We start from the raw sequence: 19,363 nt of genomic DNA, 5'->3' as shown, positions 1-19,363 counted from the left end.
AATGCTACTCTATCAATTTCTATTCAGAAAAAATTGTCTTTAAGTACCTCCAATTGCGATCAAATTGTTTTCCTGATTGAATAAATATTCGATTTCAAGTCAATTTTTTTTATTAAACTCAACCAGAAAATCAAAGCGTAATGTGTAATGTTTGGATTAAAAGTCTTTCTGTTTATTTTATAACCTGTAGTCCAATTCCAAGTTAACACCTAAATTCTAATTAAAACAACCTCAATTAGAATCTAATCAACGCATAAATTTACGAGTTAGTTTTTCATCTCAAAAGTTATTCTGTGTTTTTGCCGACATTTAAACTTCCTAATGCATTACGTAACCCCGTTATTGTTATGTAATATGATTTTAATATGTAATTAGTTAATATGAACCGAACAGTTCTCGCCGACGTTCGTCCCCTGGGCTCGGATTTGTACGACTACGACGAGCAACGAGAGGGTTACCAGGTAATTTAGTATAATTCTAGCAGACTAACAATTAGCAGACAGATTTGGTAGACAAATATATTAGCAGGCAATTCAGCTGAAAAGCATTTCAACAGACAATCAACGATCAATTTATCTGATGAACATTTAAATAGACAATCATGTTAGCAGAAGAGTAGGATCTCTTTCGGATCAAGTTAACATCCTTCCCCCCAACCCCCCCCCCTCCCAAATAGACCAAGTTAAGATCCTCCACCCCAGCGTTCATTTTATTTTAAATCTACTTAGCGCTGCAGGTAAAATGCTCTATTCTGATTGGCCGAAAATTCTAACTCAGAACCAAGTTAACATCCTCTTCCCTAAACGGATTTGGAGGGGGGATGTTAACTTGGTTCTCTCTTTCACTATCCCTATATTTGATACTTACTCCACCTCCCTACAATGAAATCATTCAACTATTAAACATATTTGATGTTGTACCTATTAACGAGACCCCCCCCCCCCTTGCAAAAAGGGGAGATAGTTGAAAAGGCTCGAAAAGCATTTTAGCAGACCAAATTTTCAGGCAGAACAACAAAAGCATATGACTAGTAAACATACAGTATAATCAGTCCATCCCATTATGCACTTTTTCAAGGTAATTTAGCGGACAAATTTGCTTGATTTTACGTATAAAATTTTTAAAAAGATAAAAACAAAACAAGCGGTGCAAAGCCCTAGTGAAAGTTCCGACCGCTCATAAAAGTCTAATAATTAAAACTGCTAAACTAAAAAGATGTGACGAACATTTCAAAAAAAAGGAAAACAGTTTTTTTTTCGGATTTTTGCCCGGAAAATCCATCCGCAAAACCTATTACGCTAAAGTGTATAATTTGCATCTAATCACGCATTAAAAAATCAAAAAGGTGGTTGGCCAACAATGAAACTTATATCATCAGCTCATATTGGCGCAAAAGATATTGCCTCAGTTACAAATTGCATGATTTGCATGAAAACTCATTTAGACAAAAAATCATTTTAATCAATAAAATCTCATAACTGTTTCTGCTTTCATGATTTTACTCGTTCGGGATATATATTTTTTTTTCAATTCAAATGTTATCAATTATTCTGTGAGGCGAAAATTCGTAAGATGCGACAATTCGTAACACACAACATTTTATAACAGAAGATTAAGCAAGGAACACTGATTCGCGCTCAGTATTCCTCTCGTTTCGAAAATAAGCTCCGCGGAGCTGAGCGGAGCAAGCGTATCCTTCTTACCACTTACCAATGCCTTGTTACGAAAATTGTTGCCTGTTACGAATTATCGCCCTACTTAACATTCAGCGCATCTGACGTAGAGGCACCGCCCATGCTCGAGACAACAAAGACCTTGACTTAAAAACCACTCGGGGATCGTTGTTTTTTCCCAAACTGCATACTTATTTACAAAAAAAAAACAATTAAAAAGTCTTTCTAATTTAAGCTTTAAATTTTTTTTATTTTTCCATTTATTTAGCTCCTAATTATTACGCATGCAAATTCTACGCAATTTTTTTTGCAATTTAAATTGTTTTTTTGATGCAGTTTAACTTTTCTTTTTTTTTGGTCTTTTTTTCGCAACATGAACTTTATACAAAAGTCGCAATTTATGCGAAGCTGCGATTCGTTTCTGTGTTACGTTTTTTCCCTAAGTTAAATTAAACAAAAGTTTATGCATAGAAATACATTATATAGAACTGAAATAAAAGTTTTATAAGAAAATGCCATGTTTGAGCCTGATGTTTCATTTTATAGTTATCGAATTTTGTTGAACCTTCCCCGACAATTTCGTTGGCCTCATATCTCTTTGGAGCGCTTTATAACCCATTCACATCCAACAGTATATCGTTTTATACCCCGGGTTGGCGTTGCAGAGATAATTATTGCTGTTTCTGGACCTGATCGATGGCCGCTTATCCATGATCAGGACAAAAACATAGATAAAACTCGGATTTAGCGCTTAATTATTTCTGATTTTTGGAATAGCAATTGTCACACTGAGTTATCCATGGTTTAGTGCTGCCCTTGAGTTAAAATAGTCATTGCTGTTTCAGGCCCTTATCAGCGGACACTTATCTTTGATCAGTATATTTGCAGCACTGATTCATGGCATCTTGCTGAATCAGTGATGCCTATCGCTTTAAAATCAACCCAGGACTTCTTTTTTATGACACTTATTTCCATTTAACAGACTCAATTTTGTTTTAATATTGTCCAAAACATCAATTTTTGTAAGAATGCTTTAGTTTTTCTCAAAATTTTTGTTGTTTATAAACAATTTTAAATTTTTTAACAGCTTACCTGGATTCAGTTTGGAGCAAATTTTGAGCTGAATCAGTTCTCCGCCTCCTTCTAAGTCCCCCCTGTTTATACGTAATTCTACTTTATTCTTTTTTTTTCAGCCATATGAGGAGTGGATCACTAAGAAGGCGGAAAAAGAGGCTAAGAATGAGGCCAAGATAGCAGGCGCCACTTCAGCAACTGCAGTTGCTGTTGTGCAGAACACCACTACACACTCTAAAACAGAGGGAATCAAAGGAGAGATCAAGGTCACCAAACCGATACACAGTAAGCAGAAACTACTTTGAAAAAGTGTTAAAAGTTGTTAGAACTGCTTGAAAGTTTGTTATTTTAAACTTGAAACAATCGGTATTTGTTGATGAAGACTTCTTTAATTATTTCCGCCCATTTTCTGTACCTAGTTATGAATTGCCACCCCTATAAAAAAAAACTAATTCAACGGTCAAGCATATGTGAAGTTTGTACTTGGAACAATCCCCCTCCTTTTCTGGGGGAACAATTTAAGGAGATTCAGATCCACAAAAGTCAAATAAATTTTTGCTGCCAACAAGCACATCTGTGAAAATTGCACTGTTATCAAATATCATTGAATACTGAAATTCAGAATGACCTCAGCTTCTGTGGCAATTAAAATCTCAAACTGTTAGCTTTTCCATAACGGAGAAGAAGTTAAACAATTGTCTTTATAAGCTATTTCCGACTTTGCATATTCAGTTAGTGGTATTGAAACACTCTTGAAAAAAATCAGAGACTAGCAAGCACGTGGTTACAAACAGAAAACAAAATAATAAATTATAAGTTGAATAAAATTGAAACAGGGAAAAGTGTTCACGCTGGTCTAATTTTCATTTACAAATTATCTTGGTTCTCTAAAAAGTATTACAAACAGCCAACATAATAATAAATTGAGGTATGCGTAAGGGAAATGTTAGCCCTTGGGTCAAGCTCTGTTTATTTATCTAGACGATGACTTGGTTCTATTCAAAGTGCCCAAACTGACGTTCCGAGAGTGGATCTGCACTTGCGAGCGACGACTGCGGAACGGAATCCGACATCCTGAACTTGCCAGCCTGTACACTGTGCGAAACGAGAAATGGATTTGGGGCAGGGAGGGGAGACTGCATGCGTACTTCTTGCGGGTCAACCGACCTCTGACCCCCCAAGAGGTCAATCAGGCCAAGTTTCCCCACCTGGATAAAGTTTCGGTGGAATGGGCAGCCAGTGTCCACGAAGATATGCCACGGTACATTCAGAATCTCATTCAAGTGCAGCAGGTAATTTTCTTAGGTATCTTTTCTTAGTATTGATTTTTACCATATGCAATTCGCAAAGGTATTGTAATCTGGTGCTAGAATTGTTCCCGTAAACAACTTTGCTAAACGAACAGCGAAAACAGCAATTGGTAAATGTGCATTCTTGATTGCTATGTAGGTAGTTCTTTGTATGTATATTTTTTCGGTTGATCATTTTATACATATACTTCATACCCTTGCAGCCTGAGCTATAGTTACTACTGTGTTCAATTTTTTTCTTTGGTGCTATTTAGTTTGCTTCCAGTACAGTAGTCATTTTCATTGCAAAATGAGTTTTCAGCCGAATTGAAACACGTGTAGGTTTCGGCCTAGCTTTTTTGGGTTCACTTAACGCAAACTAAATAGATTTCTTAAGAAAACACTTAAATCTTTGGGGTTTTATTCCACATTCTATCAATGATGTTTCAGATTTTGCTTCAGAACGGTTTCGTCAATAAACTTTGATTTTTGTAAAATTTTTGTAAGTTTTTGCTATCCAATCGAATTTCATTTCAGCAGGTATTTTTTTCTACGTAGCTGATATGAATCAACATTTCTTCTTCTTTGCATCTAGGTTTTTCTTCAGATATTTTCAAAAAAAAAACATTTTTCTGTTTGTTATCGATTTGTTTCAAGTTTTTGGCTGAAAATGTTCGCCTATTTTCCGTTCACGTTCCATCTGTTTGTCATTAATTTCATCTGATAACATCTAATATGATAATATGTAGTTGTTGTTCCGACCATTTGAAAAATGGGGAGGAACTTGGTATTCGGGTGTTTTAGTTTTTTCTTTTTTTTCAAAATTCGAAATAATTTTTTTTTTCAAAGCTCAAAATTCCCTGTCGAGATATGCCCGTGAGAAATTTTTGATTTTTTGTCTATTTTTGAGCGAGTAAAGCGATCGAGTGGCGTTTGTTATGGATGAAAATTACCAATTTAGGCTGCAAACTGATGTTTACTTACAAAGTATGTTTTTGGATGCTTGTTATAGCACTTCTCTGGCAAAAAAATCTTCCGAAAATATTTTTTGAAAAAACTTAAGCGCATATTCGAAGTTTTAGCGCAAAAAAATTTGAAAAAAATTTAAATGTTTTTTGGAAAAAAATTCATCTTTTTTGAAAACAATTGTAGTCGTTTATGCCTAATTCGCTAATTTTCTACGCGTTTATATAGCTCTATCGTCATACGACGTACAAGAAAAGACACTAACTTGAAAAGAAAAATTTTGAGAATGTGGTCGGAATATTCTGTGCTACTTCCACAGCAACCGGCTATCCTTGTTTTTTTTTTGTTTTACGTGGTGTCTCGAACTTTTTAGTAAACTTTAAAGTAAATCACTATAAATTTCATTCTGTACTATTTTTTTGATTTTGTGATTTGTTTCGAATATTTTGAACTAAATTTCAAATTTAATCAAGTTTTTTGAAAAGTGTTTCTCGGTTGTCTTGTTACCTCATTTTCGTATCACAAGTGATGCCCCAATCCCCCCCCCCCCCCCCGCTTCTTCTCTGTGTAAATATTATTAGTTAAGATAGAAATAGGGACTATAAAAGCACTTCTCCGTCTTTCTCAGGACTTTGAACCAGTCACACTATGCAGCTTTACGTTTGATGCTAATTTATAATTATCCAAAAATAACCAAAAAAAATAACATGTTGTTCTTAAACAGGGGTACAACAGCGGTTCGCCGTGATGAGCTGTACAGCTCTTGTGTTGGTCCTTTCCCCCATGGATAAATGGTCTCTTTATGACATCTTTATACTCACTTCACCAACACTTATATTTTTAAGAGGGCTGGGGTTATGCGCCCGTTTTCGTAAAGGGATTCGAGCCCTCCAAGATGCTTGACTTTTCAAATTTGTTTCGCCAAAACTATTTTTGGCTGTTGATCATATCTAACATTTTCTAAAGGCGCCTTTAGCACCAATATTTACTAGCTTTGATCGGAAAGCGCGCGCTAAAAAACATAACTGAAGCGTCGAAACCTTTAAAAAAGCATCAAACGTCATTTTCGACACTTTTTGTGTCGAAACCAAGCTTGTGGTATCGAAAATTTTGTAAATTTTTGTGTGTGTGTGTGTGTGTGTGTGTGTGTGTGTTCGGGGAGAGCCTAGAATACGAAATTGTCGACCTAACAAAAGTCGGCCAATCCGTTCGGTTCCTTCGAAAGAATCCCAGATCCGCCGCTGCAGATGACTAATATCAATTGTTTTAGAATACGTGTTCGTTGCTTGTATGACTCCTAGGTTCTATCCCTGGTTCTAAATATCTTTTTAAAAACTATCAAACCTGCATAAGTTATCAGGAACGAGAGCTCAAGTTGTCTTGCATTTTTATGAGGAGATCGGTATTAACTTTTTGTGCTTTTAAACTTAATTTCATTATTAACCATTGCCTTCAAACTAGGAGCAAAACGAGTTCAAATTCATCCGAGCCAAAACGATGTTCGATCTTCCCAATGTAAGTATTTATGGTTCTCCATGGATAAGAAAGCGGCATCTTCATTTCTTCAATGTTCTGTCTTCTCTTGATTTGTCGTCATGTTTGCAATATATTTTCAAGTTTACGTTCTATTTGTGCTTGTGATTGACCATATTTGATTTTCAAACCTTAATTTATTTCAACTTGTGTTATTGTATTTCATTATTTGGGTGCATAATTTATTATTTCTCAGATAATTAATTTATTATTTTTCTACTTTTTTTCTGCTTTTTTGTACAAGAATGAAGAGAAAAATGCGCGGAATACTCAGGCGAGATATGGAGCAATAAAACAAGTCTACGAATCCGAAATAGCTCTCAGACCCCAAAGAAATCACGGAAGGTCGGAAACATTCCGAAGACTACACGACAAGTCGTACATGTCTTCGTCGACGACTCAAATGACGTCTTTCCGAGAGGCGAGTCGGATTAGGTACAGTCGGCCGGAAGGGGCAGGGGGTAGTAAAGATTCGGATGATATTGGGAAGAGGCGACCAAGTTTGTTCAACCATCTACCACCATTGACCGCTCCAAAAGTAAGTCTTCCTTGCTATTGTTTTCAATTGAAGTTACAGCACACATATGCTCACCTAAGAAATTTATTTCGAATTAAGACACAAATTTTTTTCTATTGATTCTTTCATTTTTGCAATTATATAACAGTGGATTGTGTGTGCTTTTTGGTGACAGTTTTATTGATGCTTCGAAACTTTTCAGAGTTCAGTGAGTGATTTTCCACGAATCCTTGAATCAGGGCCATACACGCATGCGAGACCCCTCAAGGAACAGAGACACTACCGCTCTGTCAGGTGAGTCACATCGCCATCAATTCCATAACGGTCCATGACTATCAAAAGCGAAAAAAGCGAAAAACAAAAAATCTATATTTAAAACAAGCTCAAGTGTTTTTGTTTTTCTTGAGAGCCGAATTTTGAAATATTTTATTGGAATGCATGTAAATTGAAAACTCCTGAAAAAAAAAACACTTTCCAAGTCTGAGGAAAAAAACGGCTCTTTTCCTGTCCCCCATCTGATTTCCTATGAAATTCGAATTAAAGTCCATTTAAAATTACTTTTCATACAAATTTATGAGCAATTTTTTAAAAATAATAAATTTTGTGAAAATACAAGGGGTTGAAAACGAAAAAAAAAATCCGAAAAAGCGAAAAAAAAAAATATAGTATTTAATTCTTTTGCTTTTTCGGATCTCTTTTTTTTTTCATTCTGACCCCATGGTAAAAAAAATATTACAAAAATAATTATCTCAGAATTGTTCATAAGTTTATGTGACTGTTGTTGTTTTAGTGACTCAATCGGCAACAATTTTTCCCCCTATGCCAAAGATCTAAGTGTGCTGAAGATGCAGGAGAAAATAAGTGTCAACAGACCAAGTAAGTCATGTTAAGATTGCATCGAACAAATTCTCCAAATCAATTTCAAACACTGATTTTCAAACCAATTTTCAACCATTGATTTTCAAACCAAATTCAAACTAATAACTGATTTTTCAAGTCAATTTCAATCCTTGATTTTTGAATCAATTGCAAAATTCAACCACTTGTTGAACCATTGAATGCTTGTTCCAATTGACAAGTGTGATCTCTTTCCCAAAACAGCCCCCGCGTTATAACCAATCGAGAGCCCCCCTCCCCCCAAACACAAAGAAACACAAAGGCGGTGGTTTTGGTGGGTTGAAGAATACTTCTTTCTAGTACGTTGGAAGGCTAGGGATTTATAGCTACATATAAAATAGATTCAAATAAATTTTATCTTGATAAAACTCAGTAGATAGAAGGTTTGTTAATGATTTGAACTTTTTCAGGTCCGAGTTTGATTCAGTTGCGCATTGATCTATATCGGAGGTGAGTTTACTGTTTTTAACTTTAAACTCCAAAACCAGACTTTCTTTGAATATATTTTGCACAGAAAAAAAATGATACAAAAAGTATCAACGTTTCTTAGCGTAATCTTTCGTTTTATGAAACCTTTTTTTTTACTCGTATGGATCAAGTCCCGTATTTGTTTTTATAGGAACAAAGAAAACATAAAAGGCAAGGAACTGCCGGCTGTTTTCTCCATCTCCCCACCTAACAAGGGCCAGGAGAGGTTCGGCAGCAAGAGTCCAATTCTGCCGCCCATTTCGGGGGAAGACGGCAGACCCAGCAGCTCCACTGACCATCTGCCCCACGTTGACTCTTTGCCTCTTCAGTCAATAGTTGAAGCAACCAATCAGAGAAAGGTGAAGATTTACAAGACGCAGGAGTCGGACAAGCGAGAAGTCACTTTTGCAGGTTAGATTTATAGTTAAAAGAGAATAGAATTAGTTTTAAAGATATGTTGACAAATTTTTTGATAAAAATTGTCAACTTCGTCTAGAAACAATAATGATAAGACATGAAACCTTAGAAATTACAATGAAGAGAGTCATCAGGAGAGTTAAAGAGAGTTGTAATTATGTTCGCCTTTGTGTTTACACAATCGTGCTAGCGAACGTAGTATTATATTACAAATCTACTTTTTCCAACACAACTTGAAATAAAAAGTGTTCTTTCGGTGGAACTTTTGCTTCAATTCATCGCATTGGCAATTTAATGACATCTATAGGATCATTTTGCTGGCTAGTGGTAAATAGTTTTCAAGTGACTGTCGCGCAAAAATGAGGACGTACTATTTAGGTCTGAGGTTTTACTCTGACCCATAGCATTAAAATCCAATTTATATCAATTATACTTGAATTTGATAGATTTTTACAGGTTTTTTTTCCAAATCTTAATCACATATTGACAATCAGGGGCGGATCTATGGTTTTCTCAAAAACAGTCCAAAAAAGAAGTTTTTAGGTAATTTTTGGAAACTTTTGACCAAAAAGTCGCATTTTTTCGGCGCGCGCTCCCCCCTCAAAATTAGTATATATTTACGCCGAAGGCGCCTTTAGAAAAGTTTTAGGGTCGGTCGGCCAAAAATGGATTTCTTACAAAGTACCAAAGGGGGGATCCTTTGGGTCGGCAGAGGGTCGAATCCCTGAGGAAAGGGCGTCCCCCCCCCCTCAAAACCGCCCCTGTTGACAATCACGTTTCAGTAAATTCAAACTTCACTGTTGCTTCTGCTAAACAGATTTTTTGAAATATTTAAAATGAATCTCACATTTGCTAGAAAACTGTTATCTTGTTTTCTATTTTATCTCTTCATGATTTTTCCTTATTTTCTTACACATTTTTTTGCCTTAAATTTTGATGCCTTATATTTAGTTTTTGCCTTTAGTTCTGTACGTACCTCCCCCGTACGTAACCTTTGAGTAACTTTACTTATAAAACGCATTTTTTGGGAGATTTTTCTTAGCGCTGAGAAAATTTTAATGTTCTTGTGGGATGTACATATGTGATAAAAAAAAGAGGAGATTTAGGTTCGGTGAAGGTTTTAGTTTTGAAAAATGCGTGATATTTTAGTGCTGTATATTTAACTTCGAACGTCGAGCTCAAGTATGAGAAGAGTGTGCTGTTAATTTGTAATGGATATCGTTTTTACAAAAAGAAAGAAATGAAAGAAGGTTTGGAAATCGAGTAGGCCGTGAGTAAGGCAGAAAATTCTGCGAATTCTATAATTAATTGCAACAAATTTATGCAGATTATAATCCATTAGAACTGACGTCAATGGATTACAATCGACTTGAAATTAAAAAAATAATAATGGATTATAATCACTTGCATGGTCCCAAAGTAAAAATTATAATCGATTATAGTGGCAAAATTGATTATTTCGCCACAAAATTTGATTATAATCTATCTTTTTCAATAGAATCTCAGCGTTGTGATAGCATGTTGCGATGCAGACTGGGGGCCGTTTTTATTTATCCCGTCCTATTTTTGGAAAAACATTCCACCGATTACACTTGTACCCGCCATTTTTTTAGTTTATTTCAAACCTTTTTTTTGGGTATTTGATTTTTTCAAGCGTCATTTTTTTCACGTGAAATTAATAATTTTTGACAACTATTTTTTTTGGCAGAGGATAACTTTTAAAATATAGCTAATGTTTTTGAGATATTTTTGGGGATACTTTTTTGGTCCGCTAAATTGGTTTAGTTTTGCAGAATATCTGTGGAATTCTGCGATTTAGAATTTGAGGTTTTTTATGCGGTAATTATGAAGGATTCAGCGCCGTATATTCATGCCAAGTCAGATAGCCTCCGATGGCGCTTTATTCGTGGACGCCTGCGTCAGTATATTTCTAGGCTACCGAGGCGCAGATGCGAGGACGTGAGGCTCCTAGTCTCCAAGTCGGTGGTTCCCTTATGACGCAATTTTTTTTTCTAAGAGTAATGAACGTAGTGAGTACTCTTATATAAGTCTTGCTGATTTTTTTTTGTTTTGTTTCAGGAAAAAGTCTTAAAGTTTGTTCACGCTCAATTTGGATTTTTCATGGCTTGACTTTTGACTTTTTTTTCAAATTCAGTGCATTTCTATTGTTAAAAAGAAGGCAAACTCCACTATCGAACAGAAAAAGAGTAATGGCCACGAGAAACGTGATCGATTTCTTATTTCGAAAATGGAAAATACTAATTAACAGATTTCTCAGCGAAATAAAAATTTTGCCTGCTGATCCAGTTTTTTCAAAGTGAGTTAAATTTAACTAAAAAGTGTCCACCATGAATTGTTCTACAAATTCAAAAAGCTTTAGGGCATCTATTTTTTTCTTCGAAATTCAAAAGTTGAAGGTTGAAGGTTTTTGAAAAAAAAACGAATCAGTTTTTTTCCAGTTTCCTTGCGTTCATTTACTCTTTTCGGGTCTTATGCGTTAAACGGCCCAAAAATCAAAATTGAAGCAAAATGAAAACTAGCCAATCAAATTCGAGCAACTAGGTAAGCCATTTCGATTGATACTGAGATTAATCCTGATTTGCTCGTATAATATGTAATAACTGAAGTGATTGTATGTTGATTACGTGTTTTGACGCAGTACAACAGTGCCGAAATACAACAGTGCCAAAAATGAAAACTTTGTTCAACAGTGCCGAAAATGAAAATTTTGTTCAACAAATATGAACAATATGAACAAATTTCCACATATTAAGCGCCGCAATCAAAAAATAAACGGCGAACGTTTACAATCTTAAGTGGCCCCCCGTGTTTTCAATTTAATATAAAATTTCTGACTATTTTCCTAATTTTGGGCCGTATAGTGCATAAGACCCCTCTTTTCCAACTGTCAGTTGGCTATGTTTTCTTATTTCAACTTTTATTTCTTATTTCAAACATAATTTTTTAGAGCTACCGTTTGCCGGTATGTCGCTTCTGTTTGTGTGTTATTTTCGTTATGACAATTGATGCAGGCGTGCCAGCTTTTTATGGAACCAAAAAGAAATGGAAAGAAATTCCATCGTTTGTATTTAAACTTAAAAGATGTGGCACATGTAATTTTCGACCACCTAGAGACAGTCTGGACACATTTTTCCTAGTGCTGGACAATGTAGAAGTAGTGATTCTACTGTAAAACATGCTACAGTAACCTGGCGTAAGATTGATTCCTCAGTAAGCTAAGTAGCAGAGTAAGCAATTGTTTAACTTGCAAAATCAACCAAAACAAACAGAGACTAAGCAAGATTTTAAAACAGTACCGATTTTGCAAACCCCCCACAAATGGAAGCTACCGGGGCTAGCTTTACGAAACTCATAAGACGGATACTAGAGATGATTTGACCCGGGCATGCAAAAGTACAGACCCTTCGGACCCCCCCCCCCCGGCCTCAAGTGATAATGGTTGACGGAAGTGCAAATCGCCCTATCAGAACTCGGTAACTAGTGGTTGGAATGATCTCAAATTCTAGTATATTGTAGGCCTAGTTGCGGGAAGCTTAAGTTTGGAACGCCAGACCCCTAAGACCTCCACTTCCGGTTTTATGCCCAAAGTAAACAAACCCACCCGTAACTTCCGGAAGTCCTTTCTCGACCTCCAATGAATGCAGGGAGCTGAAACTTGGACGGATGATAGGTAGTGGCAAGATACATCTTGTATTATAATTTGAACCAAATCCGGCGGTTAGGCCGGAAGCTATTAGCACTTGAAAAAACACCCCCTTGGACCGGAAATATGCAATTTACGGGAAATGAAGAACGGTAGCAAAATGATTTTATTGCGGCAATTGACATAAGATACGAATTCGGAAAAAAGACCTTCTTGTAAGTGAAGGTGATCTATCCAGAAGCCGCTCGGGACACAGTTTTACATTGCAACCTTGGAGTAGTGGAAATAATTCAAAGTGGACTTGGTAAACATTGGATTCAGTTTAGCTTGGCGAGTGATCTATTAATAGCATTTCAACTAGACTAAAGAGAAGTAGTCCCACAGGAAATTAATAGTAATAGAACCGTAGCATTAGAATTAAGTCTCCTAAATTGTATGAACGGACGGGGATTTTTCTTGGCTTCCCGGAGGTGACTTTTTGGTTTGATTTGACCCCTAACAGACGAAATACCTTAACTGATAGCTAGAAGGTCGTGATTGGAATAGAGTACAGATAGAAGTTTTAGATGCCTGAAATGAATTAGCTACCCATAAAAAGGGTCTCCCCCTACCCTTAGGAAGTCGGAACGTTAACGGGATATTTAAAATAAAGATTTTGGGAGGATCACTGGGTAAACATAGCATGGTTTTAGAGGTTAGTTAAACTCGAGGGCTGAAGTCACAGAGGTCAGGAATTAGTTGACTAGAATCGTATGACATTTGTTTGCTTAGTCACATTGTGACAGCTACTGCATACCGGGTAACTAATAAGCGTGAAAAAATTGATAAAAGAAACCGAAGTTCGCACGTGGCAGAAGTGACAGGGGGATATAGCCTTAAAACATGTGCGGACGGGTGATTTAAGCGGATGTCAGGACTGATAGGGAATGGCGTGATTTAACTTAAACTAAGTGTAAAGGAAGATAAGGAATTGGAGGGTACCGTAGAGCCTGTAAGAGTCAGAACAGTGTTAGCAACTATTAAGAGTAGTTGGTTCTCATCAGAGAAGAGAAGAATTATTGCTAGCGAATCGAGTAGTTGGTTCTCGAAGTAAAAGAACAAGTGACAGAAATAGTAGATAGTTGCTTCTCGTCAGAGATTCTTTAGAGAGAGAGAGAGTAGTTCAGTTTTAGTGGAGTTAGCTGGAAGTTAATTGCAATAAGGCAATTTATGCTAATAAATTGCACACCCTTTCCTTTTGATTTGATTATTAGATTATAACCTGGCCACTCGGAGCCCTCTGTAATCAGACATATAATGATCTGAATTAAATTACAATTAGAAACTCTTGCGATTTTATCGAGTAGACAAGACAGCCGGAAGAGCAATACGCAAAATGGCCAAGCAACAGAGAGCAATACAGGATTTTTGCCACCAAATCAACCCTTTGGTGCTTGTAGAAAAAAGTGAATCTCGGTCGCCCCGCTGAGTTCACTGCCAGAGGGACAGCTTGCGAAAAAATCCCCTAATTCTACAGACAAAGCCGTTTTTATTTTTGAAAATAATTGGCAAATAGTTGAAGAAAAAAACAAAATTCAAAATTTTCAATTTTAAGACGTAAAGAAAAGAACACCATAAAATCGTTCGACAAAAAAACCGTGGGCTCCTTTCCACTCCCCTGCCTTTTTTCTGAAAAAAAAAACACTTTAACAGGGCTATAATGCTATGAAACTTAGAATGGTGAACAAGCTAGCAATTGTGAACAGATGTGTTTTAATATTTTACATCGTAACATTACACGTTCAGTCATAAGACAACAATAAAAGTAGAACATTTGAATGGTGGGTGAAACGTGGAAAAGAGTCAAAACTTATCAGTTATACGGATAAATTCTTTATCAGGTCGTTTTTGTAAAATTTAAATTTGAAATTACTTTTTTTTCTACAGGCACAGACAGTGTGCAACTGGTTACAATCCAAGCAAAGCCCAAGCCTGGTATCCATCGGGAGTACGACCAGTTCACCCTCGCCTGTCTCGCCATCCAGTTCCCCAGTGCAGAGACCAAGACAGAGGGGATACCCAAAGTCTCAGTGCCCCATCCTGACATGGAGGAGAGGTAACAAAATAGGAGAGGGGGGGGGGGGGTGCTAAGCCCTTTACATATTAATATTTGTCCCTTATATTTATCAAAGCTGATTTTGGAGAGTTCATAATTGATGTATTGTTTCGAGATTATTCGATGCTCAAATCATCAATAATTAGAAAACAGCAGAGGTCACATTTTTTTTTAGAAAAGAAAATATTCGGTTTTGGTTTTTCAAGTAACAAAGCAGTAAGAATGCCAACATGAGCATCTGATTTCCAGATACTTCCACCTGGTTCAGAGTACCATCGAGGACTCGGAGATCGCACCTCTGGACTCCTCGTGGGTGGTGGCCATATTCCGCTTCGTGCCCCGACCTCTCTGTCTTCAGTTCCCAGACAAGTTGAAAGAGTTCACGTACGAAGTGAACAGACAGTACCTGACGAGTGTGAAAAGAAGTATCATAGACTATGTGCTGTTGGATTTCGAGGAACAAAAAAGACTGGGAGTTGAGATTCTCTTTGAGGCAAGTTTTGTTATTTGAAAACAGATTATTCAAAAAAATTATGTAAAAATAATGTTTACGACGATGTTCCCATTTGTTCCCGCAAAATATTCATTTAAGTCATTGGATCAGAAAATTTGTTTTAAATGTCCTCTTTTTATGTTGTTAACTTGTGTATTTTGTGTAAAAGTCCGCTATTTTAGTTTATCGGAGTTCTTTCTTTGTCATAAATTACTTCGAATGGGAAAGAAGTTTGATTATGCGTTTTTTTCTGATTAAATCAGGTGCAACAACAAAAGGCCGTGAAAGATAATATTATAGCCCTTTCGGTTGTGATTCCAACAGTAAAAAGCATACATACTTTTGTTTTAAAATTGCAATGGTTGTTGGCAGTTGACGATTCATTTGGACCGGTACCTTTTTGGGGGGTTGACCTGATCCAATTTTCGTTTTTTTTTTTGATAAAAATGATTTGTGTTTCGTTGATCTTAGGAGGACGAGAGTGCAGGTCGTTTCTTCTTTCCTTGGCATAACAGCGTGCGAAAGACCAAGTTGTGGATGGAAAAGGAGCTCTACATCACACACCCTGTGGCCAGGGTCATCTTGGACCTGTGGGAGACAAAGTTAGACTTCTCTTTGGGTTGAAGATTTACCTTACAGCATAAAACTGTCATTTGTGTGACATGTTTTTTTTTCTCAAACCACTCCGTATTTTCTTCTTCAAAAACTTTTTTTAACGCATTTTTCTACTCAAAAGAGTGATATCTATTAAGGGCTATTGGAAGGCTTACAGTTTTTTTGACAGAATATATACAATGTAGATTTAAAAACTTAACACTTCTGTGAAAAATTTTTCCAAAGATCGCTTAAAATTTTTGTATAACTATTCTTAAAGGTTATTATTTGAACTAATTAAAGGAATTTGGCTGACCGACCCGAAAGAATTTTTCAAAGGTAGAATTGGTCAAAACATTCGGCCGACTAAAAAGTCGACAAGAATTTTAAAGTACTCTTGAAAGTTATCTTTACCTGCGTGACGCTATTTTTTTTTTTGGAGGTGCCATGCTGCGCGTCAAATCTCTTGCTTTTTTGCATAACTCCCACGCCGAATTTCACTGTAAACTAACAATTTATTAACCAATGTATGATTATAAGTATCTGACTTGAAAAATAATTGTTTTTAGAGGCTAGATCTATTCCTGAATAAGATAGATATGCCGTAGCCGTAAACAGCTGAGTATCTCGTATTTTGGTGCTTTTTAAAAAAAGTCAAATAAATGATGTAACTGAATTGAAAAATCAAATGTAGGTTTTCTGGTCTGCGACTGATAGATGTGAACAAGTTGTCTGAGTTGATGCCTCTGAACATCACAGTGCTGAAGACGGAGGTGGAGAAGAGTATCATTGAGGCGAGGAGAGTCCTTCAAAGAGACTGGCTTCCCAAGGTGTCCGAACTCATATCCGGAATGAGGGAGGAGGTCGAGAAGTGGATGTCCAGCGATAAGGTTAAAACAACATGAAAAAGGATCAGTTTCAGGTTTCAAAACATTTACCCACTGAAGATAAAATATCTAATCGGGAATAAAGGACAATCTATACAAGAATTTGCAAAATTTGTGTTGAATTCTTTCAAAAGGCATTTTTTAGCTTTTTTCTGAGTTTTTTTCAGATTCTTGCAGCAGATCTTGCATGATACTCAATCAACCTGAGTTTTCAAAAAAATGGCAATTGGAAAGTTATTACTAATAACAGTACCGCTGTGAGCAGTAGTGGATTTAGGGGGGCGCGGGCGCACGCCTCCCTTTCCCTCACGAATTCGATCCTCTGCTGACCCAAAGGGTCCCCCCTTTGTACTATTTCGACATATCCACTTTTGGATGACTGACCTTAAATTTGTTCTAAGAGCGAGTACTTTCGGCGCCAATATAGACTAGTTCTGAGGGGGGAGCGCGAGCAGAAAAAAACGCAATTTTTTGGTCGAAATTTTCAAAAAAAAGCCCAAAAACGCCTTTTTTGGCCTGTTTTTTTAAAAAATTTGCATGCGGCCTAGAAAATTTGATCAATATAGGGTCTTTATAATGATTGAAGGAGCACAAAAAATCAATTTGGTCGACTTAAAAAAAGTCAAGAAAAATTTCCGAAATTTTTGGAAAATCTGCCCCCTTGAGAAATTCCTCCTAGATCCGCGCCTGGTTGTGAGCAATGGCCAATTTTGAGAACCGCGTGAATAGTACTAAGAAAAAACAGAAAATGTATCCGTCCACGTTTGTTTTTATTTATCGCTTTTACACGACATCTTTTTTTCAGGAGCAGACATCTTTTTTTTCAGGAGCAGAGATGCCGCCAGATGGAGCACTTCTTCTGCTCAGTGGCTTCTCTCCTCTCCTCCCAACTGAGGTCTGTAATCTTCAAGACCATGGAGGACCTCCTTAACCTCCTAGAGGGATTCAGTGATGGCAACGAGTACGAGGGCGAGTATGAGACAAGTAACATGCGGTACAAAAACCTGCATCCACCACTCCTCATTTCAATGGTAAGTTGGAAAAAATCCGCAAAGGCAAAAATAACTAAAACAGAGCAATTGACCAATTTTTTGGCAAACAGGGCAATTTTTGGTATCACCAGATTTCTCATCAGACAGGATTGATTTTGGAAGTTTGTGTGATCCAAACTTTTAAAAATCCTTTTAGAAGAAACCGAATACAGACTTACAATTAAAATCATTCATTTATTGTTATTTAGGCCAATTAAATTGCTCTTTTTGACGTTGGAAGTATAATTTTTTGGTCATTTCAACACATATGCTAGCGTCAAAAGATTGAATTAGCAAAAAAATCTGATAAAATTTTACCGAGTCAATAGTTCAAGGGTACGGTTGTTGTCAACAATTGGCGTACTTTGTAATTCAATTTATTCGTACAGTGCTGTTTTAAATTATCATGACAAAAAGAACCAAAACTTAAAATTTAAAACGCATTTTTCTCAACCCGGGTTGACTTTGGACAATAAATGGTGTGGACAGATTTGTGAACAATTTCAGCTGAATTACTATGGTGCATTTATTTTACAAAACTCTTCTTGTTTTTCCTGGTCCATGATTTCAATTTTTTTTGAGGTCGCAATTTGTTGGGCAACTGAGCTCTTGTAACGAACCTTGATGCCATTATTACTCACTATTTTAAATTTGTGGCATCTTAGTTTAAACTAAACCTTTCCATCTAAATTTTAAAACGAGTTCATTGAAATGGTACATTTATTAGAAGCCCGTATTTTTAAACCTTTCTTTGGTGCCAGGGAAACGGACATTTAAAGAACGTATTGAAACCTTTTACTTGATATTTGTCTGCAAGAAATTGTTTGTTTCTATTTTCATTGGCAAATTAAACGAATTCAATTGCCATTTTTTCTGGAAGTCAATCATTACGAGGCCAAACTGTTCACTGGATAGGCGCACAATTTTGTGTCTGTATGTTCCTGGATTCCAGAGACAGTCTTAGGTAATCAAAGTTAGTTAATTGATTAGCAGACTTATTTAATAACCAAAACGGTTTCAATAGTTTTTTTTACGAATATGATAAGCCAGACTGTTTGATTTGGCTGTGTTGACAATAGAGTCGGGAGGCATTTTTTCGGATGCCTCTTTTCGTTCCAACTCCATCTTTTACACCTATACTTCAGATGAAGTCGATTGATATATCAAATTAAAGCCCTTTCAGCTGTGATGATATCAACTTGTACTCAAAAAGACAGGATCTTGATGAATATTCCTGAACGGAGGCTACACGCCCGGGTTGACCAAAAATGCTCATCATACAGTTCTCATAAATGGAAAATTTCTTTTTATACAATTTCATACAATTCCATACGTACAGAAAATTGTATGAAACTTTATAATAAACATTTTCCCATAAATGGAAATTGTATAATAGGTGTTTTCTCCATAAACCAAAAAGTTGTTTTTTGTTTCTAAATTTATTTTCTGAAAAATTTTGGGTTGTGTTTGCAACCAAATACATGTGACAAAGACCTTGGTTACTCAAAGCACCAAAGGTTGGACGGTCTTTTTTCAAAAAAAAATATTTTAAATTAGTTTTTTTGTCACCAGTCTGTTCAACTGTTCCCAAAAAGCCGCAGAAATGGTTTAATTTTTTTCTATTGTTTTTCGAAAAAGTATGCAAATTGTATGACAAGCATTTTCTCCATACACTGGATGTATGGATTTGTATGATAATGATTTTTGTTGTATGGAATTGTATGATAAGCATTTTTGGTGTATGGAGGTCAACCCGGGCGGTTGG

The 19,363-nt window shown here is 36.3% G+C and overlaps 1 protein-coding gene across 1 annotated transcript in view; it reads left to right on the top strand.

The window, feature by feature from the left end:
* The window catches only part of LOC134846236 (dynein axonemal heavy chain 3-like), a 174,034-nt gene continuing 154,671 nt past the window's right edge, over positions 1 to 19,363 (top strand). Inside the window, exons 1-14 of the mRNA XM_063863505.1 lie at positions 1 to 461; positions 2,867 to 3,032; positions 3,729 to 4,039; positions 6,464 to 6,517; positions 6,780 to 7,073; positions 7,255 to 7,346; positions 7,843 to 7,928; positions 8,360 to 8,399; positions 8,569 to 8,828; positions 14,425 to 14,593; positions 14,843 to 15,086; positions 15,558 to 15,688; positions 16,375 to 16,570; positions 17,395 to 17,598. Of these exons, the coding sequence (XP_063719575.1) occupies positions 381 to 461; positions 2,867 to 3,032; positions 3,729 to 4,039; positions 6,464 to 6,517; positions 6,780 to 7,073; positions 7,255 to 7,346; positions 7,843 to 7,928; positions 8,360 to 8,399; positions 8,569 to 8,828; positions 14,425 to 14,593; positions 14,843 to 15,086; positions 15,558 to 15,688; positions 16,375 to 16,570; positions 17,395 to 17,598 (2,328 nt within the window). The 5' untranslated portion in view covers positions 1 to 380. The remainder of the gene's footprint in view (positions 462 to 2,866; positions 3,033 to 3,728; positions 4,040 to 6,463; positions 6,518 to 6,779; positions 7,074 to 7,254; positions 7,347 to 7,842; positions 7,929 to 8,359; positions 8,400 to 8,568; positions 8,829 to 14,424; positions 14,594 to 14,842; positions 15,087 to 15,557; positions 15,689 to 16,374; positions 16,571 to 17,394; positions 17,599 to 19,363) is intronic.

Source organism: Symsagittifera roscoffensis, chromosome 5 (genome assembly GCF_963678635.1).
Source record: "Symsagittifera roscoffensis chromosome 5, txSymRosc1.1, whole genome shotgun sequence".
In the NCBI taxonomy this organism is placed as follows: Eukaryota; Metazoa; Xenacoelomorpha; order Acoela; family Convolutidae; genus Symsagittifera; species Symsagittifera roscoffensis.
The sequence above is the reverse complement of the archived record's forward strand: the minus strand, read 5'-3'. Positions and strand labels throughout refer to the sequence as shown.